This window comes from Nematostella vectensis, chromosome 10 (assembly GCF_932526225.1).
Source record: "Nematostella vectensis chromosome 10, jaNemVect1.1, whole genome shotgun sequence".
Lineage (NCBI taxonomy): Eukaryota > Metazoa > Cnidaria > Anthozoa > Actiniaria > Edwardsiidae > Nematostella > Nematostella vectensis.
In genome coordinates this window covers 5,683,830-5,705,885 of record NC_064043.1, presented here as the reverse complement: position 1 = coordinate 5,705,885, position 22,056 = coordinate 5,683,830, and the positions used below count along the sequence as shown (strand labels likewise).

General features: G+C 41.7%; 2 protein-coding genes across 3 annotated transcripts; one reads left to right on the top strand and one right to left on the bottom strand.

Annotated features, from left to right (window-relative positions):
• The first annotated feature begins 1,334 nt into the window (after nucleotides 1–1,334).
• On the top strand, nucleotides 1,335–9,947 carry LOC5522110 (solute carrier family 26 member 6). Its single transcript, XM_001641704.3, has 16 exons — nucleotides 1,335–1,986; nucleotides 2,565–2,675; nucleotides 2,954–3,159; nucleotides 3,486–3,650; nucleotides 3,888–4,040; nucleotides 4,151–4,233; nucleotides 4,553–4,700; nucleotides 4,819–4,929; nucleotides 5,354–5,431; nucleotides 5,630–5,725; nucleotides 6,076–6,182; nucleotides 6,641–6,896; nucleotides 6,977–7,099; nucleotides 7,393–7,447; nucleotides 9,144–9,262; nucleotides 9,623–9,947. Exons 1-16 carry the CDS (start codon nucleotides 1,671–1,673, stop codon nucleotides 9,674–9,676), a joined length of 2,181 nt encoding a protein of 726 aa, XP_001641754.2. The 5' UTR covers nucleotides 1,335–1,670; the 3' UTR covers nucleotides 9,677–9,947.
• On the bottom strand, nucleotides 9,839–22,028 carry LOC116604623 (beta-mannosidase). Of its 2 annotated transcripts, none has more exons than XM_048733829.1 (22): nucleotides 21,739–22,028; nucleotides 20,445–20,758; nucleotides 20,255–20,289; nucleotides 20,094–20,161; nucleotides 19,666–19,907; nucleotides 19,062–19,164; nucleotides 18,597–18,665; nucleotides 18,171–18,312; nucleotides 17,773–17,866; nucleotides 17,295–17,374; nucleotides 16,694–16,742; nucleotides 16,238–16,379; nucleotides 15,116–15,295; nucleotides 14,610–14,707; nucleotides 13,943–14,011; nucleotides 13,710–13,744; nucleotides 13,577–13,637; nucleotides 13,255–13,356; nucleotides 12,541–12,642; nucleotides 12,249–12,431; nucleotides 10,868–11,014; nucleotides 9,839–10,392 (listed from the first exon to the last, which is right to left on the bottom strand). In XM_048733829.1, exons 1-22 carry the CDS (start codon nucleotides 22,001–22,003, stop codon nucleotides 10,306–10,308), a joined length of 2,667 nt encoding a protein of 888 aa, XP_048589786.1. In that variant the 5' UTR covers nucleotides 22,004–22,028; the 3' UTR covers nucleotides 9,839–10,305. The 2 variants fall into 2 exon arrangements, with proteins under 2 accessions (XP_048589786.1, XP_048589787.1); XM_048733830.1 differs by having other exon boundaries at nucleotides 19,666–19,904.
• Nucleotides 22,029–22,056: the final 28 nt, after the last annotated feature.

Here is a 22,056-nt window from a genome sequence, read left to right as displayed (position 1 = left end):
CCATTTTCTTTATTTATTTGTTATTATTATATTACTTATTTGTTAGTTTTATTTTTTTAGGGGGTGTGCTTTAAAAAAAAGATCCTGCACCAATTGGTGGACGAAAAAAAATATATCCTGCATGGGTAAAAAAATTCTTGCAGGCCAAATACGTAACAATATCCGTTGATTTTTAACGGAAAACGCGAAAAATATTTCAAAATATTGGAAGCAGTGTGTCTATTGGAAGTTTCTTTGAGGATGTGATTGATAATTTAAAGCGGATGACCTGTTAAATATCTCGGATTCTAATAGATTCTTTTGTCTTTTAACGGTTGAGGTTTCCGTCGGACCTCCGGAAGTAAACTGGTGATAATGCGGCCTTAAACTTTTTAACACGCCTCAAGGATAGTGAGAATCAGTCTTTGAATTATCTTTATATTGTACGTAAAAGTCAATTTAAAATTCTCAATCAAAACCGTGAACTATTGATATCCGCTAAAACTGGACGAATTAATACTTTTTTCTTACACCTTAACAATGATCCTTTAATAAAGGAACCCAAACAAAATCTTTCAAAAAACCCGATTTGTTCACATCCATTTACTCCCAGTTTAAAGGAACCACGCTAGCGACGTCTTGACTACTGCCTTTTTCGTTTATAGATCGCGAAACAAAAAAAAAAGAAAGGAAAAGAACATTTTCGACCGCTTTGCTAATGAAGGTATAACAGAGGTATAAAATACAAAATTGACTAACTAATATTTCGAGACTTTGATCAGATTAAGCCCCTAGCGTGGGGTCAAGGTTTTCAAGCAGAAATCCCGTTTTTTTGTTAATTTTCTCACTTACAACGGGATATACAGACAAAGGAGTCTGCGAATTTAAATAAAATGTGTTGGCCTACTTGGATATTTATTAACTACAACCCAAAGAAACTCCCTTAGCTCATTTTTTTTTTTAAATTTTTATCTCATTATTGGTAAACATAGAAATAGTTTTTTTCCCCATCGAGGAATTGAAATATTCAATGTATACTTAATGCTTGAAATTTTGTGCTCATCAAAACGCTTCATGATGGAAGCTAATTTAAAAGCAGAGCACCAATATAATATCGAGAGCACGATTACATTTCTTGCTGGTGGCAGAAGGTAAAGCTTCTGTTTGATTTTTCTACACGATAATACGATTCTGACTGAGTTGATTATCTTTTTTATTTGTCTTCTGCATGATCTCGCTGCGCGGTGTGCTTTTATTTTTTGTACTCTCACCTCAGGGTGGTCTCACAGACGAAGGCAACAGGAACCAGAACAATAAGATCTTTGTGTGTCATTTTTGTGAGCGAGTTCTAAAGTAATGCATGCAATTGTTGATCGATTTTCCCACTGGAAATGTTTATACCGAGAAATTTGATATTGAGGCCTTGATTATAAAGAAATTTAGAGTTCTATTAAGAGCTCTTTAAAGTGATATTCGGTTAATTCCGTTTCGCTAATGCTAACTTGTAAATGGGCTATTATTGCACACTGACGCTAAGGAAACGCGTTTACTTAGGCACGGAAATGGTAATCGATTTGCATGTTATTTTAATTAAGTAAAAAAACGGGTTAAAAGCAGAGAATTAATCGTGCAAGTTGCTTTTGGTGGCGCACCTTCAAGTACGAGCATCTAAGGTCTACATCCAATCTGAGATGAATTTATCTCTAGTGCCGCGAAAGACAGTAGATCCACAGTATCAAATCGACATCCAAAGATCAGCGCTTACGGAGGGGCAGTTCGGTGACTTCTATGGCAAGCATGAAAAAAAAACATTCGAAAACCGCTCTCTTCGAAAACGTGTCCTTACATCAGTGACTGGTAAAGTGACAGGAATGACATGCTCTCCCTTGGAAACGCTTGAAAAGCTTTTTCCCATTGTACAATGGTTACCCAAGTATAATTTCAGGAAAGAATTCGTCGCTGATCTAACTGGAGGAATGACTGTAGGAGTCATGCATATTCCACAGGGTAAGTTTCTCAGTTTTCATATAAAAAAATATGCATACGATAATGTAGTTTCCCTAATCACGCCGCCATTCTACAACTCCTGCACAATACGGACTGACTCGAAAAATCCATTTCCATCGGCTAATTTAAGCGACTGACTGAGAAAGTTCCAATCAAATATCATTAATAAACTATCAAACTTCAATCGTGAATGGTTAGTTTTTACATTTTTTTGCAAAGAAACTGCTGTATTCTAAATTGTAAACAGTAACAGAGGAATGGTTGATCGCCATTCTTTAACGTTAGTCTGAAGTCCACTCATACTGGAACTAAGGACGGCTGCACACAATGATGAAGACATAAAATCTTATATTTTTTGTAAAAGGTATCAATTAACTAATTTTCTTGCAAGACGGAGATTTTGGTAGAGATGATTTTAGTTATTTTTCGACAGCCCCATCTTCCTATATTCGATTGGCTTTCTTAGTAAGAATGTCTAGTTGGCCACGGTAGCGCGCGTCGCAATGTTTACTTTACTCTGTCTTTACCCAAACTAAGATTCCCCTTTCAGTCATACTTTACTTTTGTTTGAATGTTAGGTCTTGCATTCGCTATGCTGGCTTCCTTGCCTCCTGTAACAGGGCTTTACACTGCTCTTATACCCGTGATGATCTACATGCTGATGGGGACGTCCAAGTACCTTTCACAAGGTTTGTGGTTTTACAAAATGAATGCAAAGATGGCGGAGGTCTGTCCGTAACAAGGGACAGCAAAAAGACAAAATTGCGCTGTCTAACGGTTTGTCTACCTTGAAGGTTGAGAGGCCATCAAATTCCCTTTGCCATAGCTATAGCTAGAACATCTAGTCGGGGTGTTGTTTGTGGAAGGTGGGGGTTTAGGAACCTGGTGAAATTCCCACTTTACAAAAGTCAACTGTCCCAGCTAGATACGGTTCTTTTTGACATCATTCCTTCTATCATTACCACAGGGTCTTTTGCAGTAATTTGCTTGATGGTTGCACAAGTCAGTGAGCGGGAGGTGCAGAGCTATACCCCCACACCCCTGACCACGCCCATTACTGCCCCGTACAATGCCTCCTCATCACAGCCCCCTATGGTCGGTCCATGGAGTGAGCTGGATAGCAGGAAAATGGAGATTGCCGTAACTCTTGCTCTATTGATTGGGATAATGCAGGTATGTTAGTCATTCACAGAACTCGAACGTCAGGATCGTCATTAACATTCATCATATTAATCATCATTATCACCATAATGGCAACATCATCATTAGCAGAAGTATGTCATCATGTATGTAAATGTCATCACCATGTTAACATAATCTTATTATCATAATGGTCATCTCCATAATCATCATGTCATCGTCATTATTATCATATTAACATCATTAGGTGATGATTATTAGCATAAGCATCCCCTTTCCCCTCCCCTAGGTTCTAATGGGGCCTATGTTGACTAGTGTTTGTCACTTTTATAGTAACTTCACGATTGTCTTCCCTACAGATCCTCATGGGTCTTTGCAGACTAGGGTTCGTGGCGACCTACCTATCCGACCCTCTGATCAGTGGATTCACCACTGGGTCAGCCGTGCTAGTAGTTCTGAGCCAGTTGAAACACATTTTTGGCCAAGTGGTACCGCAAAACACTGGTGCATTTGCCTCAATCAAGGTAAGTATTTACAATGGTAATTAAAGAATGTCGATCCACCATTATTTTTTATTGTAAACAGTTAAAATCTCGATGTTCTATCAGCAAGAAGACTTCAAAATAACTTTTCCAAGAGGTCTGACTTTTTTAAACGATATCCTCCGTTATTCGCGTAAATGAGCTGATCAAGGGAGGGGGAGGGCTTGGTATACACGGCTCTGCTTCCAAGAATCATGATCATATTTTTGGATTATTTAGGTAGCAGCCCATATGCTGAAGTTCATAGCTTCATCTAACCCTGGGGCCATTATTACCGGTGTGTTATGCCTTGTCATTCTCGTCACCCTGAAGTTCATCAATGAAAAGTACAAGAAGAGATTGCCAATTCCTATTCCAGCGGAGCTTCTTGTGGTAAGAGCTATTTACAGCAACGAATGTCATTATGCATTGAATGAGAAATTTAGCGGATAACGTTATGTCATTATGTGAAGGCAGCATTTGATTCCCACTCGTATACACAGGTCGCGCTTGGTACTGCGATATCTTATGGTGCATCTCTCAGTGATGAGTTTGGCGTCAAAGTCCTTGGCGAAATTCCTAAAGGGTAAGCGAAGGTCTACTGTTCTTAAGGAAAAAGTCAAGAATAAAAGGTTTTTTTATTCAGGAAAAGTTTAAATGTTATTCTTATTATATCATTCATATCATTACATGATTCTACTACTACACTTACTGCGATTTTCAGTATACTGCGAGCTGTAGTCAATTATTTCTGTTGAACTGCTTTCTGGCTTTTTGTGGTCGCAGCGCCTTGTGGGAGGCGGCGTGTGGAAGCCATTCCAGTGCTAGCCATTGAAAACGCTTCAAAGATTTTAAATTGCGGAAGCCAGAAGACTGGTTTTATAGCTTATTTCTGTACTCTTCAGCCTTCCACCGATCAGCATCCCATCTTTCAAACGCATGCGCACGATCGTTCCTGACGCCTTCGTCATATCGGTCGTCATCTTTGCAACTAACATATCGCTGGCTCGCATGTTCGCGAAGAAGAACGGACAGACTGTGGACGCAAATCAGGTATCAACAGGCTGACTTATGCTGACTTATACTTGTAAGGGCTACTAGCTCTCGGCATGGTAAACGTAGGCGGGTCTATCTTGAGTTTTCATGTTGTGTTCATGACTTGTGCTCGTAGGAGCTACTAGCGTATGGCATGTGTAACGTAGGCGGATCTTTCTTCTCGTGCTTTCCAATCTGCAACGCCCTGGCTCGCACAGTGGTACAAGAAAACCTAGCCAGCACTCAGGTCAGTGTATGGACGACGGTGACGACAAGGGGAATGTGACAAAAAGTGCTTTATGATGCTTAACACATTTAATAGTTCCAAAAAATAACCCAAGAGCCATGATATTTCTTTGTCACGTTTTTCTTGCCGTCGATTAACCCGCGGCGCTGCACAGTGGCTGAACTGGGAGAGGATATACATGTCAGTTATGTTGCCTTTGAGAAAAATTAAATGTTATAAAAGAGAGTCCACGTTATGTTTGTGTGTTGAAGCCCCCGATTGTCACACAAGTCGTCTCCACTGACTTAGGGGCCTGTCTGAGCATAAGATAATCATCCCGTGTTCCCCTGCTCTTATGGCTTAATGGAAGTACCGATTTTTAGCACCACTCACGGGTATCGTATCAGTCCAACGCCTTTAAACGCCTATTTGTCCTGCCCTTTAGCTGTGCAGCATTCCGGTGATTTGTCTGATCTTACTGGTCTTACTCTTCATGGCACCGCTTTTCTATTACTTGCCCAAGGTAAGATGATCAACTACAGTCTTCTTCTAACCTCATTCGTAACTGTCAAACGCATGAGCATAGTTATACTATGGAATGAGTAAAGGAGTAAAGGTAAGATGATAAGCTCCAAATCTTCTCCATACTACATAAGTTCTGCCAAATAGGTTAGGTAAATGAGAACTTAAAATGACGCTGTGTGCCGCGATGCTTTTTCAGGCGATCTTAGCAGCTGTGGTGATCGCTAACTTGGTTGGTCTTCTGAAGCAGTTTGCCCGTTTAAGACAGCTCTGGTGCATCTGTCGGACGGACGCGGTAAGAAACCTCCAGGAGCCCAAGAAGGTCACTCGCTTTTTTCATGACCATCTCACTGGTGCCAATAGATAAAAACTCCGTTTACCTCACCGGTAGGATTCAAGTAATATTTCTCGGGACAGCTCGGAAATCGAGCACTGATTAAATTCTACATATTTCAATTGAAAAATCAATACAAAAAGCAAGTGTTCCCCTTGATCTCGATCTCTAGCCATTCTAGCAAAAAACCTGGATTCGTTTAAATCCAAATTTATTTGCTGATAGATCGGATACCAATGTATTAACGTGGGTCACAACACACGTAATCTCCAAACCTCATTTCTCGCCTGCATCTTTTTAACTATGTGTAGGTCACGTGGTTTGTCACGTGCTTTGGCGTCATTCTGCTCGGAGTGGACCTGGGACTAGGACTTGGTGTCATCACGACTATCTTCGTCGTTATCATACGTCAGTCCAGGTAACTTTTTGGGCTGTAATTTTATTGGGCATGTAAAGATGGTTTGTTCTTCGTAAATTCCCGGGAATTTTTAAATTACCCGTCGTCACCATGGGGCGGTCCATGTCAATGTTCGGGTTGTTACCTATATTGGACGTAAAAGCATCGTCTGTACTTCGGAAAGTCATCGGCAGTTTCAAAATCCGTCGTCACCATGGGTCAGTCCATGTCAATGTTCGGGTTGTTACTTATATTGGACATATAAGCATCGTCAATACTTTTGAAAGTTATCGGTAATGTTTCGGGCTCTAGTATTTGGGCATATGAGGATTGCCAGTTCTTCGGAAATGCCTCACAAATTCTTCGGGACCTACATTTGTTGGCGGCAAGGTTCATACAAAAGGCGAGCGAGCCAATCCTTTTTTTTGTGATAATGTTCTTATAATGTCCTGATAACTCCACTTGATTAACTCTTATAGACCCCGCGTCTCTATTCTTGGGCACATTAAAGACACGGAGCTGTATCGTGATACTCAAGAGTGCCCCCAAGCCGCAGGGATCCCGAATGTCAAAATCCTAAGATTTGAATCGTCCTTGTTCTTTGCAAACGCTGGATTCATCAAGGAACGTATCATGTCATTCATGAACCCGCTTACACCGACCAAAAGAGAGTGTATACCTGGCATAACGACCGATGAGGCAGAGGTCACCATGGAGCTTAATGCGGAAAAAGAGGTATTTGGGAACCCTTTGGTTTTGGCGGGAAATGTAATGACCACACAGGTACACCATATGTGTGTTTCACTTGCTTTCAGAGTTTGGATACTACTAAGAGGACCAACCGAGAACAGGGCGTTAACGCCAACATTAAAGCAGTGATAGTGGACGCCAGTGCCTTTACCTTCATTGACTCAGTGGGAATAACGGCAATAAAAACTGTAAGTGAATAAAAAATACTAGCGTCAAATCAATCAATCAATCAATGAATATTTCAAAATTCTTGTTTTTCCTTGAAGTGTGAACTTCCTTTATGACTTAAAAAGCCCAAAAGTTAAAAAGCTTTATTTCATGGCTTTATCCCATGGCCCCACAATCTCTATAATTCCCGGGTGGAACTGAGTGTCGAGGGTATGACCAGAATACCGACAGGGTTCCCGCGTCACTTATCTGGCACTTCCAAGCTCAGTAAACACACTGTCATGTCATTAATTTTCACTATTCCCCCACGCAGATCATCACAGAAGGCGATTCACGAGGTGTTCACGTGTGTCTGGCGGCCTGCTCATGTGAGTATTACCAGAAACACGTCTGTAAGTTCTACCTTAGCCATACCTTATTCACGAGGTGTCCACGTGTGTATGGCGGCCTGCTCATGTGAGTATTACCAGAAACACGTCTGTAAGTTCCACCTTATCCATACCTTATTCACGAGGTGTCCACGTGTATCTGGCGGCCTGCTCATGTGAGTATTACCAGAAACACGTCTGTAAGTTCTACCTTATCCATACCTTATTCACGAGGTGTCCACGTGTATCTGGCGGCCTGCTCATGTGAGTATTACCAGAAACACGTCTGTAAGTTCTACCTTACCCTTACCTTATTCACGAGGTGTTCACGTGTATCTGGCGGCCTGCTCATGTGAGTATTACCAGAAACACGTCCGTAAGTTCTACCTTAGCCATACCTTATTCACGAGGTGTTCACGTGTGTCTGGCGGCCTGCTCATGTGAATATTACCAGAAACACGTCCGTAAGTTCTACCTTAGCCATACCTTATTCACGAGGTGTTCACGTGTATCTGGCGGCCTGCTCATGTGAGTATTACCAGAAACACGTCCGTAAGTTCTACCTTAGCCATACCTTATTCACGAGGTGTCCACGTGTGTCTGGCGGCCTGCTCATGTGAGTATTACCAGAAACAAGTCTGTACGTTCTACCTTACCCTTACCTTATTCACGAGGTGTTCACGTGTATCTGGCGGCCTGCTCATGTGAGTATTACCAGAAACACGTCCGTAAGTTCTACCTTAGCCATACCTTATTCACGAGGTGTTCACGTGTGTCTGGCGGCCTGCTCATGTGAGTATTACCAGAAACACGTCCGTAAGTTCTACCTTAGCCATACCTTATTCACGAGGTGTCCACGTGTATCTGGCGGCCTGCTCATGTGAGTATTACCAGAAACAAGTCTGTAAGTTCTACCTTACCCTTACCTTATTCACGAGGTGTTCACGTGTATCTGGCGGCCTGCTCATGTGAGTATTACCAGAAACAAGTCTGTAAGTTCTACCTTACCCTTACCTTATTCACGAGGTGTTCACGTGTATCTGGCGGCCTGCTCATGTGAGTATTACCAGAAACACGTCCGTAAGTTCCATCTTATCCATACCTTATTCAGGATAGCGGCCTTCAGCATTAGTGCTTGTATTAAAGAGATCATAAATCTAAGGAGTCGACCGGTTACCTCTCCTCCGAATGCCTCGTGACCCAGAGCCTTCAGAGAACTTCTCCATTTCTCCATATCTGCTGCAACAGCCCACACCTCATCTCAAGAGCCCCAACCACCGTCTCTCCTTTCTCTTTCCACTATCATCCTCAACATCGGTCGACGGAGATCCTTAGTTTAGACGTGTGGTAACATTAAGCTACCAAAATAGGGCCTTCAGATCACTTCTCCATTTCTTCCTATCTGCTGCAACAGCCCGCATCTCCTCTCAAGAGCCCCAACCTCCTCCTCCCCTTTCTCTTTCCACTGTCATTCTCCACGTCAGTCAACGGAGTGTAGTAGCATGACAAACAGAGAAAGCCTTACCATACTTTAATTTAGCCAATCGGTTAGACGCGCGTGAACATCAGGGAACTTTAGCATTTGAAGCGGGAAACCTGTTGACGGGAAAACAAGTAAAGCGCGCGTGACTATAATAAAAAAGGATTACGCTCATCGATACACACTTTTGTGAAGTATAACATGATAACTCAACAGATCATCTACGCAAGCAGCTTGAAGCAGGGGGTCTGGAACCTAGCCTTAATAATGACCACCTATTCGTTTCCATCCACGATGCTGTGTTGTTTACACTTCAGGCGCATACGAGATATCAGGTATGACCAGGGGAACAATAGGAGGGGAAATGACGGTTAACGACGAGTACAAATACAATGACGACCGACAGTAGAGAGATGAAGCAAGGACAACAGTGACGGATTGCAAAACAAGACCGAAATAAGTACCTTAACGCTAAGAATAAGCTCTTAATTCTAAACAAGTTACTATAAGATAACTAGAGTCTATACTTCTAAAGAAACAACAATACAGCTAGACCCTTATTTCTTCTTTAGCGAACACAGATAGTTACTTGTGTGTGCAGTGCAAAAGTCCCGCCCTCGACGACCGTGAAACTTTGTTTTTTTGTTTCTTGGGGGTCTCATGATCTTGCTTGTATTTGATCTTTTATAACCCAGGTTGACCTCACAGACCACGTGACTCCAGCTGACAGTGTCCACGAAGAGGTGTAATAAGCGATAACTTGACAAATGCCATGTGTGTTGCATGATCCCTTGAGATCACCTGATGGATCTGTCAGCTGTTATACGTCTCATGCGCCTCGATTTTCGCTTTAGTTATTATTTCTACAGAAATATGAGCCCCTGCTATAAGTTATAGTACACAAAAAGCTGTAGTGTAAAGTATCTGGCTGTCCACTTTATTTATTTATATCTTATTTATATAAAACTATTTTTGTATTGTATTTAAAGCATTTTCCTACGAAAATATTAATTGACGAAATTCCCTTTCTCGATCTTTCGTTTGCTTAATCCCTTTTTCCATGATGACAATGGTGATCTTTCTAAAAAACAAGCGAGTCTCGAGTGTTCCAATGATTTATTCCCTTTATTCGAAGGCGAATACGTCCGAATTCACTTAGTCGTCTCCTCTTTTCACACGTCGTCAGGCCACGACATTAAACAAGCTAATACCAATTCACTGAGTCGTCTTCGCTTTTCAAACGTCGTCAGATCGAGACATAAGCGAGCTTATCTCATTTTACTGAGTCGTCTTCTCTTTTTACACGTCGTCAGGTAAAGCTATTTATCGCAAAAAAAAATAATTATTTTCATGTTCAGCACGATACCAGCTCACGTGTTCAGTGGTAAATGTCGTAGAGAGAAGACACTTGAAGGGACCGTGTAAACTCATCAATAGTCAGGTTCTCCCAGGGATGAAATAACACCTGAAATAAACAACACAATGTAAGACCACGTGACGTCACATGACCTCTAACATAGAGGTGTTGTTCTCTATCTTAACACCTGAAATAAACAACACAATGTAAGACCACGTGACGTCACATGACCTCTAACATAGAGGTGTTGTTCTCTATCTTAACACCTGAAATAAACAACACAATGTAAGACCACGTGACGTCACATGACCTCTAACATAGAGGTGTTGTTCTCTATCTAACGTGATCTAGACAGTCTAGCTATAGTTTTCAAGCGCCATTAAGCCATTCAACACCCCTCATTTTACAACTGTGTCACATCCGGCGCGTACCCAGGATTGGCCGGGGGGGGGGGGGGGGGTGGGGGGTGCGCAGTCACAGGTATCATATGGAAGAAGCACCGTATTTGAAGATTCCTTTACAAGAAATGACCCACTTTTTGGCAGCCAGGGGGGAGGGGTTTTCGCGCCTGCACATTACCTACCTTTTTCACCTTCTCTGTTTGGTGAAAGCCATTGTCGGAGAAGCGACCTCTCATTATACCGGATGCAAGCCAAACGAAAGCCGCGGGAGCCTGGGCACTAACTGTGAATGCTATACCTGTCTTCGATGACCGGTGAATATCTGAAATCTAGGGGGAAACGAAGGTGGCAACATCTTTATGCTCAATTGACGCACATTGCAAGGTATATTTTTCCACGTTTTTTTTAGCATTTTATACCTATACGACTATTGAGATGAAGATGAATTGCAGGACTCATCCGCCATATTGGGAAATATTCAGAAGACCATGACCTTATGCATGAGTCAACGAAAACCCCGACCCCCCCCCCCCCCCCCCCCCCCCACACACACACACCCCGGGACGAGGTGGGGATTAGTGGGGATTAGTAGGGGATTTGTTGTGAAATTATTCCCGAGTAGGTGGGGCATTGGAAGCGTTTCGCAATTTAACTTGCCCGTGGGGTCAGGCATAGGTGGGGATTTGGCCTGAGACTGCGAATGAAGGTCAGCGGCAACCCGAATGAAATCTCGTCCCTCATGTGCGTTCTTCATGGTTGAACAAGTCAAAGGTGAGTAGCTTTTGTTATTCAAATTATCAGAGTAAAATATAAGCCATCCTTGCTTGAGAAGCATTAAATAACTTCAAAACAGTCTTGATTTACAATCTGTGATAAATATTTTTCGTTTTTGTGACCGATTTTGGTGGTCCTCGGTGGTTTCTCCACGATAAAAAAAAACATGACAAAACTACTTGAAATGTTCAAAAATGCCCATCTAACTTTTGTTCTACAAAAACAAGGTTTTGGTAGGATTTAAATAGTACAGTAGTAAATAAAAATACACTAAACCACATTGTATTTTTATTTTCAGGTTAACCAAGATGTGCCAGCTACTGAAAACCCTGTCCCCAGGGTGGGGCATTTAGTAAAGATTCGCTATTGGACTGTGTCCCCAGGGTGGGGCATTTGGTAAAGATTCGCTATTGGACTGTGTCCCCAGGGTGGGGCATTTGGTAAAGATTCGCTATTGGACTGTGTCCCCAGGGGTGGGGACATTAAATGAGATTTGGCCAAGGGTTTTGTCTAATCCCCACCTTGTCCCGGGGTGGGGGGGGGGGGGGGGGTCGGGGTTTTCGTTGACTCATGCATTACAACTTTGACTTCAGGGTCTTTTTGGTCGAAAAGTTTAAAATAGCGTCTAAACAAAACTGATGCTTTTAAAGACCGAAGTACATGAACTGTAAAGGAACAAAACACCAAATCACAAGAAACACCCATATTAATTGGATTAGCGGAAATTTTCTTAAATGGACGCATTTTTTTCTACCGAGAAGACCCTGGGATCGAGGTTGATGGACAAACCTTGAGTAATGGATCCTTCATGCCAACGGCCGCTGACCATGGCGACAAGAAGAAAGTGTTGGTCGGCGCAATAGAGATTTTCGTGCTTGTTTGTGTGGTTGTCATGGTAATGAAACAGTGGGCACGACTAGGACAGGAGCTCTGCTTCACGAGTTCGTCGATTAATTTATCCCACACATGTTCCTGAAGAGGTGCAGAAAAAAACAAAATATTGGATATCTTTAACTGAGGAGAAGACTGGGGACGAGACCAATTGAATCACAAGCGTTGCGCATGCGTCAGATAAACTCACCGAAGATTGTGGCTTCACGGAAAACTTCACTTTCCACGTAGTCAGCGGAGTAAGCGAGCTCCATTCCCGCATCGATACCAGTAAGAGGCCGTCTGTAATTGGCTGAGATAAAGAAAGCGCGCGTTACTGTAATTTATAAACCGCTGGCATGCATACATTTAAAAGAAAATGTGGTTGGAGCAAATGCAATCGTCAAATATCAGTCCCTCAATCTACAGGCACTATGGCTCTAAATAAAATAATGATATATGTCTACAAACTAATTTTATTCGTTTTTATTTTATTCTCTTTTCACAGTATTCCTGCGCCATCTAGAATCGTATAAATCAAGCTCTCGTTTTAAAGCGAAGCTAACTTTTTAACTAGGATGGTTCTAGAGGCCTTTAACGATCGCTTTCAAACGCGAATATCCTTTGTTACCTTTTGACACGACGCAGGGAATGATGAATGTGTAATTTCTATAAAAGATAAATACCCTCTTAAACCCGGAGCCTGGGGTATAACAGGCGCGTACACAGGGGGATGCGCAGGGTGCGCGCGCACCCCTCTTTGGCGGCCAAAAAGAAGGTCATTTCTTATTAAACAGTCTTAAAGAACTATGCTTTTTCCATAAGATACATATGCCCCCCCACCCCTCCCCCCTTCAGCTAATCCTGGGTATGCGCCTGTATAAAGCCAAACAAATTTTCAGGGGGTGGGGGTTAGCAGTTGTACCTTGTCCCGATCCGAGATGATGTAAACCTTCAGTTTTCCGTCCTCTTCGTAAGCTGAGCTGATGACAGGAGCAAAGAAGTCTTTTGCGTAGTAATGAAGCACCTGTAAAATGGGGTGAATATAACCACAGTTAGTCAAAAGTGTCTAATAAGGACAGACCATCGAACAGAAAGACATCCACGGGACACCAGAAAATGCAAGGCCTTCCTATACTATTTGTGTTGCTTACATAGCAGGCTAATGTAGACATAGGATCAGACATTTAACACGATAGTTGTCTATAGCATTGCCTGACCGTCCAGACAGTAGCCTTCAAACTCACCTTCCATCTCCCCCCATACTCAAGGGATGACCATGATGGCGATTGCCAAATGCTGTTCAACCTGTGAACAAAAAAAAAATACCTCAGTTCACATTCTAATAAAAATCCCGATGAAATAACAGAAACCACTCACTGCCAGTAAATTGCGCCCATTGTGTTTCCCTGTCCCTGAAATGCAAAATATTATGATAATACTTTAAAAGGCGTATAAAAGGCGTAAGATTTATCGTGTTTTCGTCCCTGGTGAATTGTCACGAATTTACAGATCTTCTGTCTAGTTCCTGACGTCACAGGAAAGCTATACCCAGAGCTTTACCTCCAAGCACAGGAAATCCGTGACTATAGCAGGTTATTATGCAAACGTACTTGAGCAAGTTCGCTCCGCATCCTTCTGTAATGCTCAGACTCTGCCTTGATACAAACTCCTTGCATTATCTGAACAAAGAACAATAACAAATGCAAAAAGGTACATGTATTGCATCATATGAAATACAGTGCCACGCGCGCTACCGTGGCCACCTTGACAGTTTTGTGAAGCAAGCCAATAAGATGCGATAAATTTGCTATCTGATACGACGCGCGCTGCCGTGGCCAACTTGACAGTTTTGTGAAGTAAGCCAATAAGGATGCGATAAATTTGCTATCTGATACGACGCGCGTTACCGTGGCCACCTTGACAGTTTTGTGAAGCAAGCCAATAAGGATGCGAGAAATGTACTATCTGATACGACGCGCGCTTCCGTGGCTACCTTGACATTTTTGTGTAGGAAGCCAATGAAGAGAAACATCTGAATGGCATCAATACCACTAGCTAATCGGTGAGGAACAGAAATACTTCAGAGCACACCTGAACCGGAATCCTCCTGAAATAGTTATTACCTGTATCTAAAAAGGCTGATTTCCTTACACCTAATTTGCTACTAACTTAAATCGTCAGATATGCACTATTAGTAATTTATAACTATAAGCAATTATCATAAATTAAGTATACATGCGATCTGCTTGGCATGGTCCAAATTCTCATACATTTTACCTGAGTCATGTGAAGTGTATCTTTGAACCTTTTTAGTGACTTTTCTGACGAAGGTATCTTGAAATGCTTCTTGATTTGATTCAACATTTCTTCGTTCCCTGTATGGTACACATTTCAGATAACACAAAGTCATTATCACATCTTTTCAAGGGGACTTTCAATAAACCTGTGGCATTCCACTTAACTAGTCGCATAAAAAGACAACAAACGGGAAATAAATCCCCTTTATTCCCATAAATAAATGTTCGTTTATCCAGATCTCAATTTACGAAGAGAGCGAGGACCGATCACCCGAATTAGCCGGCAACCATGGCCGAGTATCAGGTTAATCACTTTAGGTAATTTCTATGGTAATGCAGGTAGACTAGACTCCATTTTGCACACCTTTGTTTTACGGAGAAATTGAAATCAGTAATGAAGCCCTAACCTTAACCTGGCATCTCTCCAATTCATATAGTTATTCATATTCATATGGTTGTACCAATTATGCCGTCTAGGTAATTTACCGTTGGCATGGTGCTGTCTGTGATCCATGAATGAACTGTTGTAGTGCCAGTCTTCCTCAATAGAAATTGGCGCAAGGGTCTCAAATGACGCGTAGGACTGGACGCCATATTCCGATGCAAATCTGGGTTTGGGGTAACCGCTGACATTCAAGCAGTCCATAGTGTAGTTGTAGAAATGAACTTTAAAAAATGGAAGGAAGATATAATACGTCTTATATCAATTTCTTGCTTATTTAGCTCCCAATTCCTTTTATTCTTTTTGTCCCTCGCCTTTCAACATCTCTAACGTTATTTATCTCATACAACTTATACTTTACCGCATAAGATCTCTACAATAGCCCTTCTTGCCTCCTCTTCCTCCTACACTCCTTATTATCCTCATCCCCTTCTTCTTTCTTTTTGTCATACTACCCCCTCCAACGTCCCTTCCTTGCTCTCCCGCTCCTTCCTGCCTACTCCTGTCATGGTATCTACCCCCCCCCCCCCCCACCACCACCACCACCACCACCACCTCTTTCTCCTCCTTTTACCAGCTCCGTCGCAACCTCTTTCCTCTATCATTCCTCGCCTGCTACCAAAATGGTATCTCCTACACTTCTCCATCTCCTCCCATTCCACCTTCCTTTCCATCACTTTCACCACCTCCTTCTCTCCATCCTCCCTGCCTACTCCCACCAGTCTCTCCATTAAATACTACTTATTATCCACATCCTCCTCCCAACACCGTCTCCACCTCATTCTTCTTTTATCCTCTTTCCTGCTGCCACCATGGTATCCCTTCCCATCCTTTCAAGCACCGTCTTCCCCCTCCTCTCCTAGTTTTCCTCCCTGCCTGCTCCTGCCATGATATTTCCTTTCCAACACTTTCACCACCTTTTTCTTCTCCCCATCTCCCTGCCTACTCCCACCACGGTATCTTCTCTACTCACCCTACTTATTCCCTACATCCTCCTCCTCTTTCCAACACCGTCGCCACCTCATTCCTCTCTCATCTCCTTCCCTGCTGCAACCATGGCATCCCTTCCCATCCTTTCAATCACCGTCTTCCCCCTCCCCGCCAAGTGTCCCTCCCTGCCTGCCTGCTCCTCCATCTCTCGACTTCAGTGTCACCTCTAAACTCACCATCTCCCCAGAAAGGACTTTTTGGATTCTTGGCAACCCATCCCTCCCGTTTAGTTTCCAAGCCATTTGATGGCGAAGAGACGATATAGGGACGACTTGTATCCATTATCTTCAAAGTCGATTGAATTGTATCCACGTAAAGCTAGCACATAAAAATTATGAACATAGGAGTACAAGTGATTGAGGTTTAAAAAAAAAATCAATGTTCCTACACTTCGTTAATCAGGCCGCCATATAGCGCACTCGTATAATAGCGATTCCCGGGAAAGCACCCATTTCGATATTTCTAGCGAGTAAACAAAATAGACTAACAAATATAGGCTATCTTGTTTGGTGGGAATAGTGGGAATAGAAATAATTTTGTGGGTAAAGAGATTCCAGTTGACATACGACTTATACGTACCTACAACATTTGCAAAAAGCAAAAAATAGAACAGAGAAGAAAGTTATGCTTACCTTAACATACTCTGCGATGAAGAACGATTTCTTTGGGTTTGTTTTGTACCTAAAAAAATAACTGGTCGGCTAGGAAACCTTCAAACCACAGGATACCCTGAAAGGGGGAATATTGGGTGGGGGGGGGAGGGATGGGTAGTATAAAAGTAGCCGGACTTTTGTGTTACTTGTTTTTTTTTTTATATTAATGTTTGTTAGCATGACAGTCATGTACTTGTGTGTATAAGCTGCTAATAAAACTATATCTATCTATCTATCGTACACAAAAGGCGGATAAAAAGAGATATTTTTGTCAAAAAGCCAAAAAATAATCTCCTCTAGCAAAAGTTAGATCTGCTCCTGCCGAGGCTCTTAGCTCAGTCATGGTACATAACACTATAATAATCTACACTTTGTTGTGTAGAGATTTCAGTGAGTAAAAACACAGAGCAGCACACATAAAAAAAGGAGACAAAAGAGACCGCGTGTAGATATGGGGCCGAGAGGGACTGAACAAAATTAATTATACCCTCCCAATTCGGCTGCAAAGCCTGATAATCAGGTTTGACCCAGTTACCATTCACTTCTGGCCAAGGCCTGGTAACATAACAAGTCTTAGTACCAGTTCTCGGCAATGGCTTGCTCGTTTTCGTTATTTCCACTCCAGACAAATACGGATGGATGATGACTCAGTCGCTCTACCTTAAAAAGCAACAGGCAAACACACGCTATGATAGAAGGCACAAAAGTGCGCAAGACTAATTAGGAGCAAAGCTGGTTTCAATGAAAAAACGAATTACGTAAAGATAGCACTTAGAACTGTCACTGAAGATACTACCAAGGGTAGCGTCCCCAGTGGTTCTTTTACGCCCCAAACACAGGTTAATGGAGTGCGACAAAAGATGGAAGCCCTCCTTACCTGAAAAGACAAAGGATACTCAGTCTCCAATGGAGAAGGCCGGGGGGTTTTACCTCTGAAAAATTCCCAAGTCAACCTGATCTGGATTCGAAACCTGTTCCTTTGGATAGGCGAGACCTGTTTTAAACTAACCTATCGCGGCACTCTCGGAATACCACACTATGCTAATGGCATCGCTTACCTGATATATGACCTCTTGCTTGACAAGGTCCAGGAATTCCTGGTCAGTGGGGTACATGGAGCAGGCAAACATAAACTCCTCCCAGATTAGTAGCCTGAAAACACGCACAGAAAGTAGCACTATACATGAGAAAGAAACTTATTTGTCTGTCAATGGACAGATAACAAAATCTCAATGGAGAATTACTCATCAAATGATGAGTGAAATAGTAACATTATTTTCAAACACTTTTAAGTGAATGACAAACACTTCACAAAGTGAATGAGGGTGCTTGCACAAAAGAAGGAGGATACAAATCACATGCCAAAATATGTATATTGTTATTCTTTCAATGAGAGTGGTCAATATAAGCAATACCTGATTGGGTTAATAATAACACATCGAAAATGCCCACAAACCCTAGTTCATCAGCAATGGCGTAGAACTCGTCATGTTGGTAGGTTCCGCCTCCCCAATTCCTGAGCACATTCATGTTGGCATCTGCTGATGATTGAAGAAGGTTGTGAAGTACAGATCTGTTCACTCGGTCTTCAAAAGAATCTGTAAGAGAAGTCATAAGTAGCTCACTGATATAGGCAAATACTGTTTTTTTTCATGTGCCATTCCTAATACAAATGCATGCAAATGAACCATGTCAATTGCTTCATGTTTATTTGCCCGGATTTGTATTTGGAACAGCACATGGACATGAACCGTGTTGCCTTGCTGTAGGCTCAAGTGTTATCCCATCAGCAGCCAGCATGCCAACAGCCATCATCATCTTTACTATTCATAATTACCATCATCATCAGAAGCAGCTGTATCTTATACTTTGCTGTTCTCACCTGCTGGAACCCAGTTAGCTCCCTTCAGGAAAAGAGGCACGTTGTTGATCTCGAAATGAAACCCTAAACCTGGAAAGAAATATAACAACAATGTACAATAGGGAAATATAATGTTATCCTCATAAATATTATCAGCATCAGCATTCTTATCATCATATTTCCATAACCATTATCATTATGATGATTCATCATTACATTATTGTCAACAACAATAAAATACGCACCAGCATAACTACAATAATCATAACTTACATTTCCATCATCATCTTCGCAAAGTACCAACATCACCATCATCACCATATGAAGAAGTATAGAAAATCCACAAAAGAACAATGACCCTCCCCCCCCCCCCTATTAAATCCTTGTTTCACTTTCCCCTTTTGGCACTCCTGAATGCACCCCTGGTCTCTAACCACAAACAAGTCAACCATTTGATTATTGAGTTGTGCTGTAAACACACATTACCTGGGGCACCTTTAATAGGCTGCTGAACAAGTTTTACTGTCCTGAAGCCAGTCCTCACACTGTGCTGACATTGTTCGTTATGGTCATTACTTTGGAAGGTAACCTGTGAATCAAGCAGCATCTGTTAAGCTGAAAGCAATCATCTTTATCACCACCACATACTAATTTCTAAAAGGTTGTTTCACTGGCTCCCACCCTTCACATGCTAAATCGTTTTTGGGAGAAAACTATATATAGGAGCTCAAATCCACAAATTGATACTTTGCTATATGTTTAATATATTGGTGCCCCCCTTTGTGATGGGAAATTCCTTTTAGAGATTCTGGATCTGACCCTAAATTCTCACCCCTTTTTTTTACCATGGGCATACATTGGTGGATTCAGTCATCAAAAAAGCAGAGTGCATGGGTAATTCCTTGGCATAGCCGAGAGCCCAGGTGGCTTAAAGGCAGGTGGCAAGTGGCTTAAAGGTAGGTATGCACCTTGCATGGCCAAAGAAGATGATACTGCACAAACTAATGGTCAAGGGGTTTGACACAATAAAATAGCCATGCTTATCTATATTCTCTAGAATTTACTTACAGTAGAAGCCAGCTCCTATTACCTTAATGGTGTATAGCGTGGGTTCACCAGACCCCCTAGGCCACCACGCCTTTACTCCCTTGGCTGAGAACTCAACAGGGGTGAGTCGAAGGTGCTGAGTCCCTGTGGTGCCAGCTACTACCTCAAATGACTTACTAAAAGGGATCTCAGGTATGCTGACAAATATTTTTCCTTTAGTTCCTTCTTTGGCAAAGTCCATCACTACTGTAAGGTTTAAAGTCCATGGGCTACCTGTGTTATCTTCTGATAACATTTAAACCAATTAAAAAGATTATTAGAAAAGATAAACAGGTTAATCTTGCTGTATGGCCTTAGGCCAGTGGATGGAAGGCAGCTCGTACCTGTCTTTTAAGCCCAATATTATTATTAACAATTTCTTTAAAAGGCAAAGAAAAATATATGAAAATACATCAGCTTAAACATGCATACCTTTTGTAGTTGACGCCATGACATTCCTTATTTTAGCAGAGTTGAAAGCTTGCAAGGATATGTTTCTCCTGAAAAGATATAAAGATAAAAAGTTATATTCTCAGAAAATAACCATGAAATAGGATATATGTAAAAAGCACTTTTGAAACAAAAATACTTACCATATACCCTGAGGTATAAATGCTGGCCCCCAGTCCTGTAAAGAGGTTATAATGAAACTATAAGATCAAAACAATAAGGTAATAAATTTGTAAGGTCATCACCTTCCTTACAGTAGGGGTGCTGAATTACAAGATAAAATGTGGTTTACTTGAAGCTTGTATCTATTTTAATGGGGGAAAAACAGCTTACCCAACTAAAAGAACTTTGCTCTTTTCTTATAAAATTCCGGTGACATTCTCCTCGCTGTACTGGAACTGAGCAATCAGGTGGAACATCAGAGCCATATTGGAGGCTTTTTGTTTTTGCATAAGTAATGGCAGATGTAAAGGACACATCAATGGTGTTCTGTCCTACTTTGATGGCATGCTTCACATCAAACACATATTGCAAAAACATGCTCTTTGATTGTCCAACAATTTTTCCATTGACTGATACATTGGCCACAGTGTCTAATCCATTACAAACGAGTACAGCTTTGTCTTTTAAAAGAACCTTCTCAGATACTGCAAGAGAGAAAGGTTATAATTTCAGTTTGATTTACAGCCGATATCAAACAAGAAAAAAAAAACCTGCTACCTCCCCGTAATGGTTAGCACCTTACTGTATATTTTCCTCCAATTTCAATATTTTTAGATGAAAAGCTAGTGGAGGGGGGGGGGGGTATTGGCTATTTTCCCTAAGTAGAGCATTTCTGATAGATCTTGCTTTAGAAGTTCATTTCATGCATTAAAAATTCAACTTTAGGAATGCACTTTGGGAAATTTAATTATCTTAATCAAAGTGCAATTATGCATTTATCATCCAAACAAACAACAAACACACAAAAGTTTAGCACTTGGATCACGGGCTATAGGATAATTTGACTTTAAAATGAAGTCTAATGTCTTGTTAGTGTTGAATAAAGCATGTATTTGCCTTGGTTTTGCTCCTACAGCGAGCTCTGTCCCTACGAGCTTGCGACCTTTCAAACGACGTGCTGTGCAACCACCCCCACTACCTGGTAAATGAGTTACTCGACATCCAGTTGAAGTAGTTATATTCTCACTAGGGTAAGCTGTGAACAATGCCTCAGGATAAGGCTAAGATAACAGGAGCGCGAGCCCAAGGCAATTGCGAACGGATGACCCCGTGAGCAAGCATAATTTCATCGCTGCGGTGAGGAGGGCGGGCCGCAAAACGGCTTGAGATCTCCGTGGCGTCCCAAGGACTTGAAGTGAAATATCCAGAATCGGATCCAGAATATAAACCAGTAGAGGTGTTAAAGTTATGTAACAGGAGCCCATGCTGACATCTAAACTTGTTTATCCACGATTTCCCCTTATTTTTGGCTATTTTTCCCGATATTCCCTAGTGAAAATAGGGATACGTGCTTTATTCAACACTAACAAGTCATTAGACTTCATTTCGAAGTCAAATCATCCTATAGCCCGTGCTTGGATCAAGTATCTCAGTTAATTTCTTTATTTGAAAATAAAGTACTTACCATCAAACGTCCTGGAGAAAGTCCAGTTATCATATGCGATCCACCTGTAATTGACATCGTTCAACCGGAAGTAAGGGTCACCTATGGTTCCGCTTTTGTATAAAGCCATATGAACCGATCCCGGGACAGTTCCTGAAACAGATATACTTCCATTCCCATTATGAATACTCCAGATTCCTCCTAGATCAATTTCTAGGCTCAATGCCTTTTGAAAGGATAGGAAAAGAACAAGAAAAACGAGTTGACAAGCTTGACCCGCTGTCATTTTTGTTTTGATACGTGGCGACCGCTGTTAGATATAGCGAGGGCTCAGGTGAG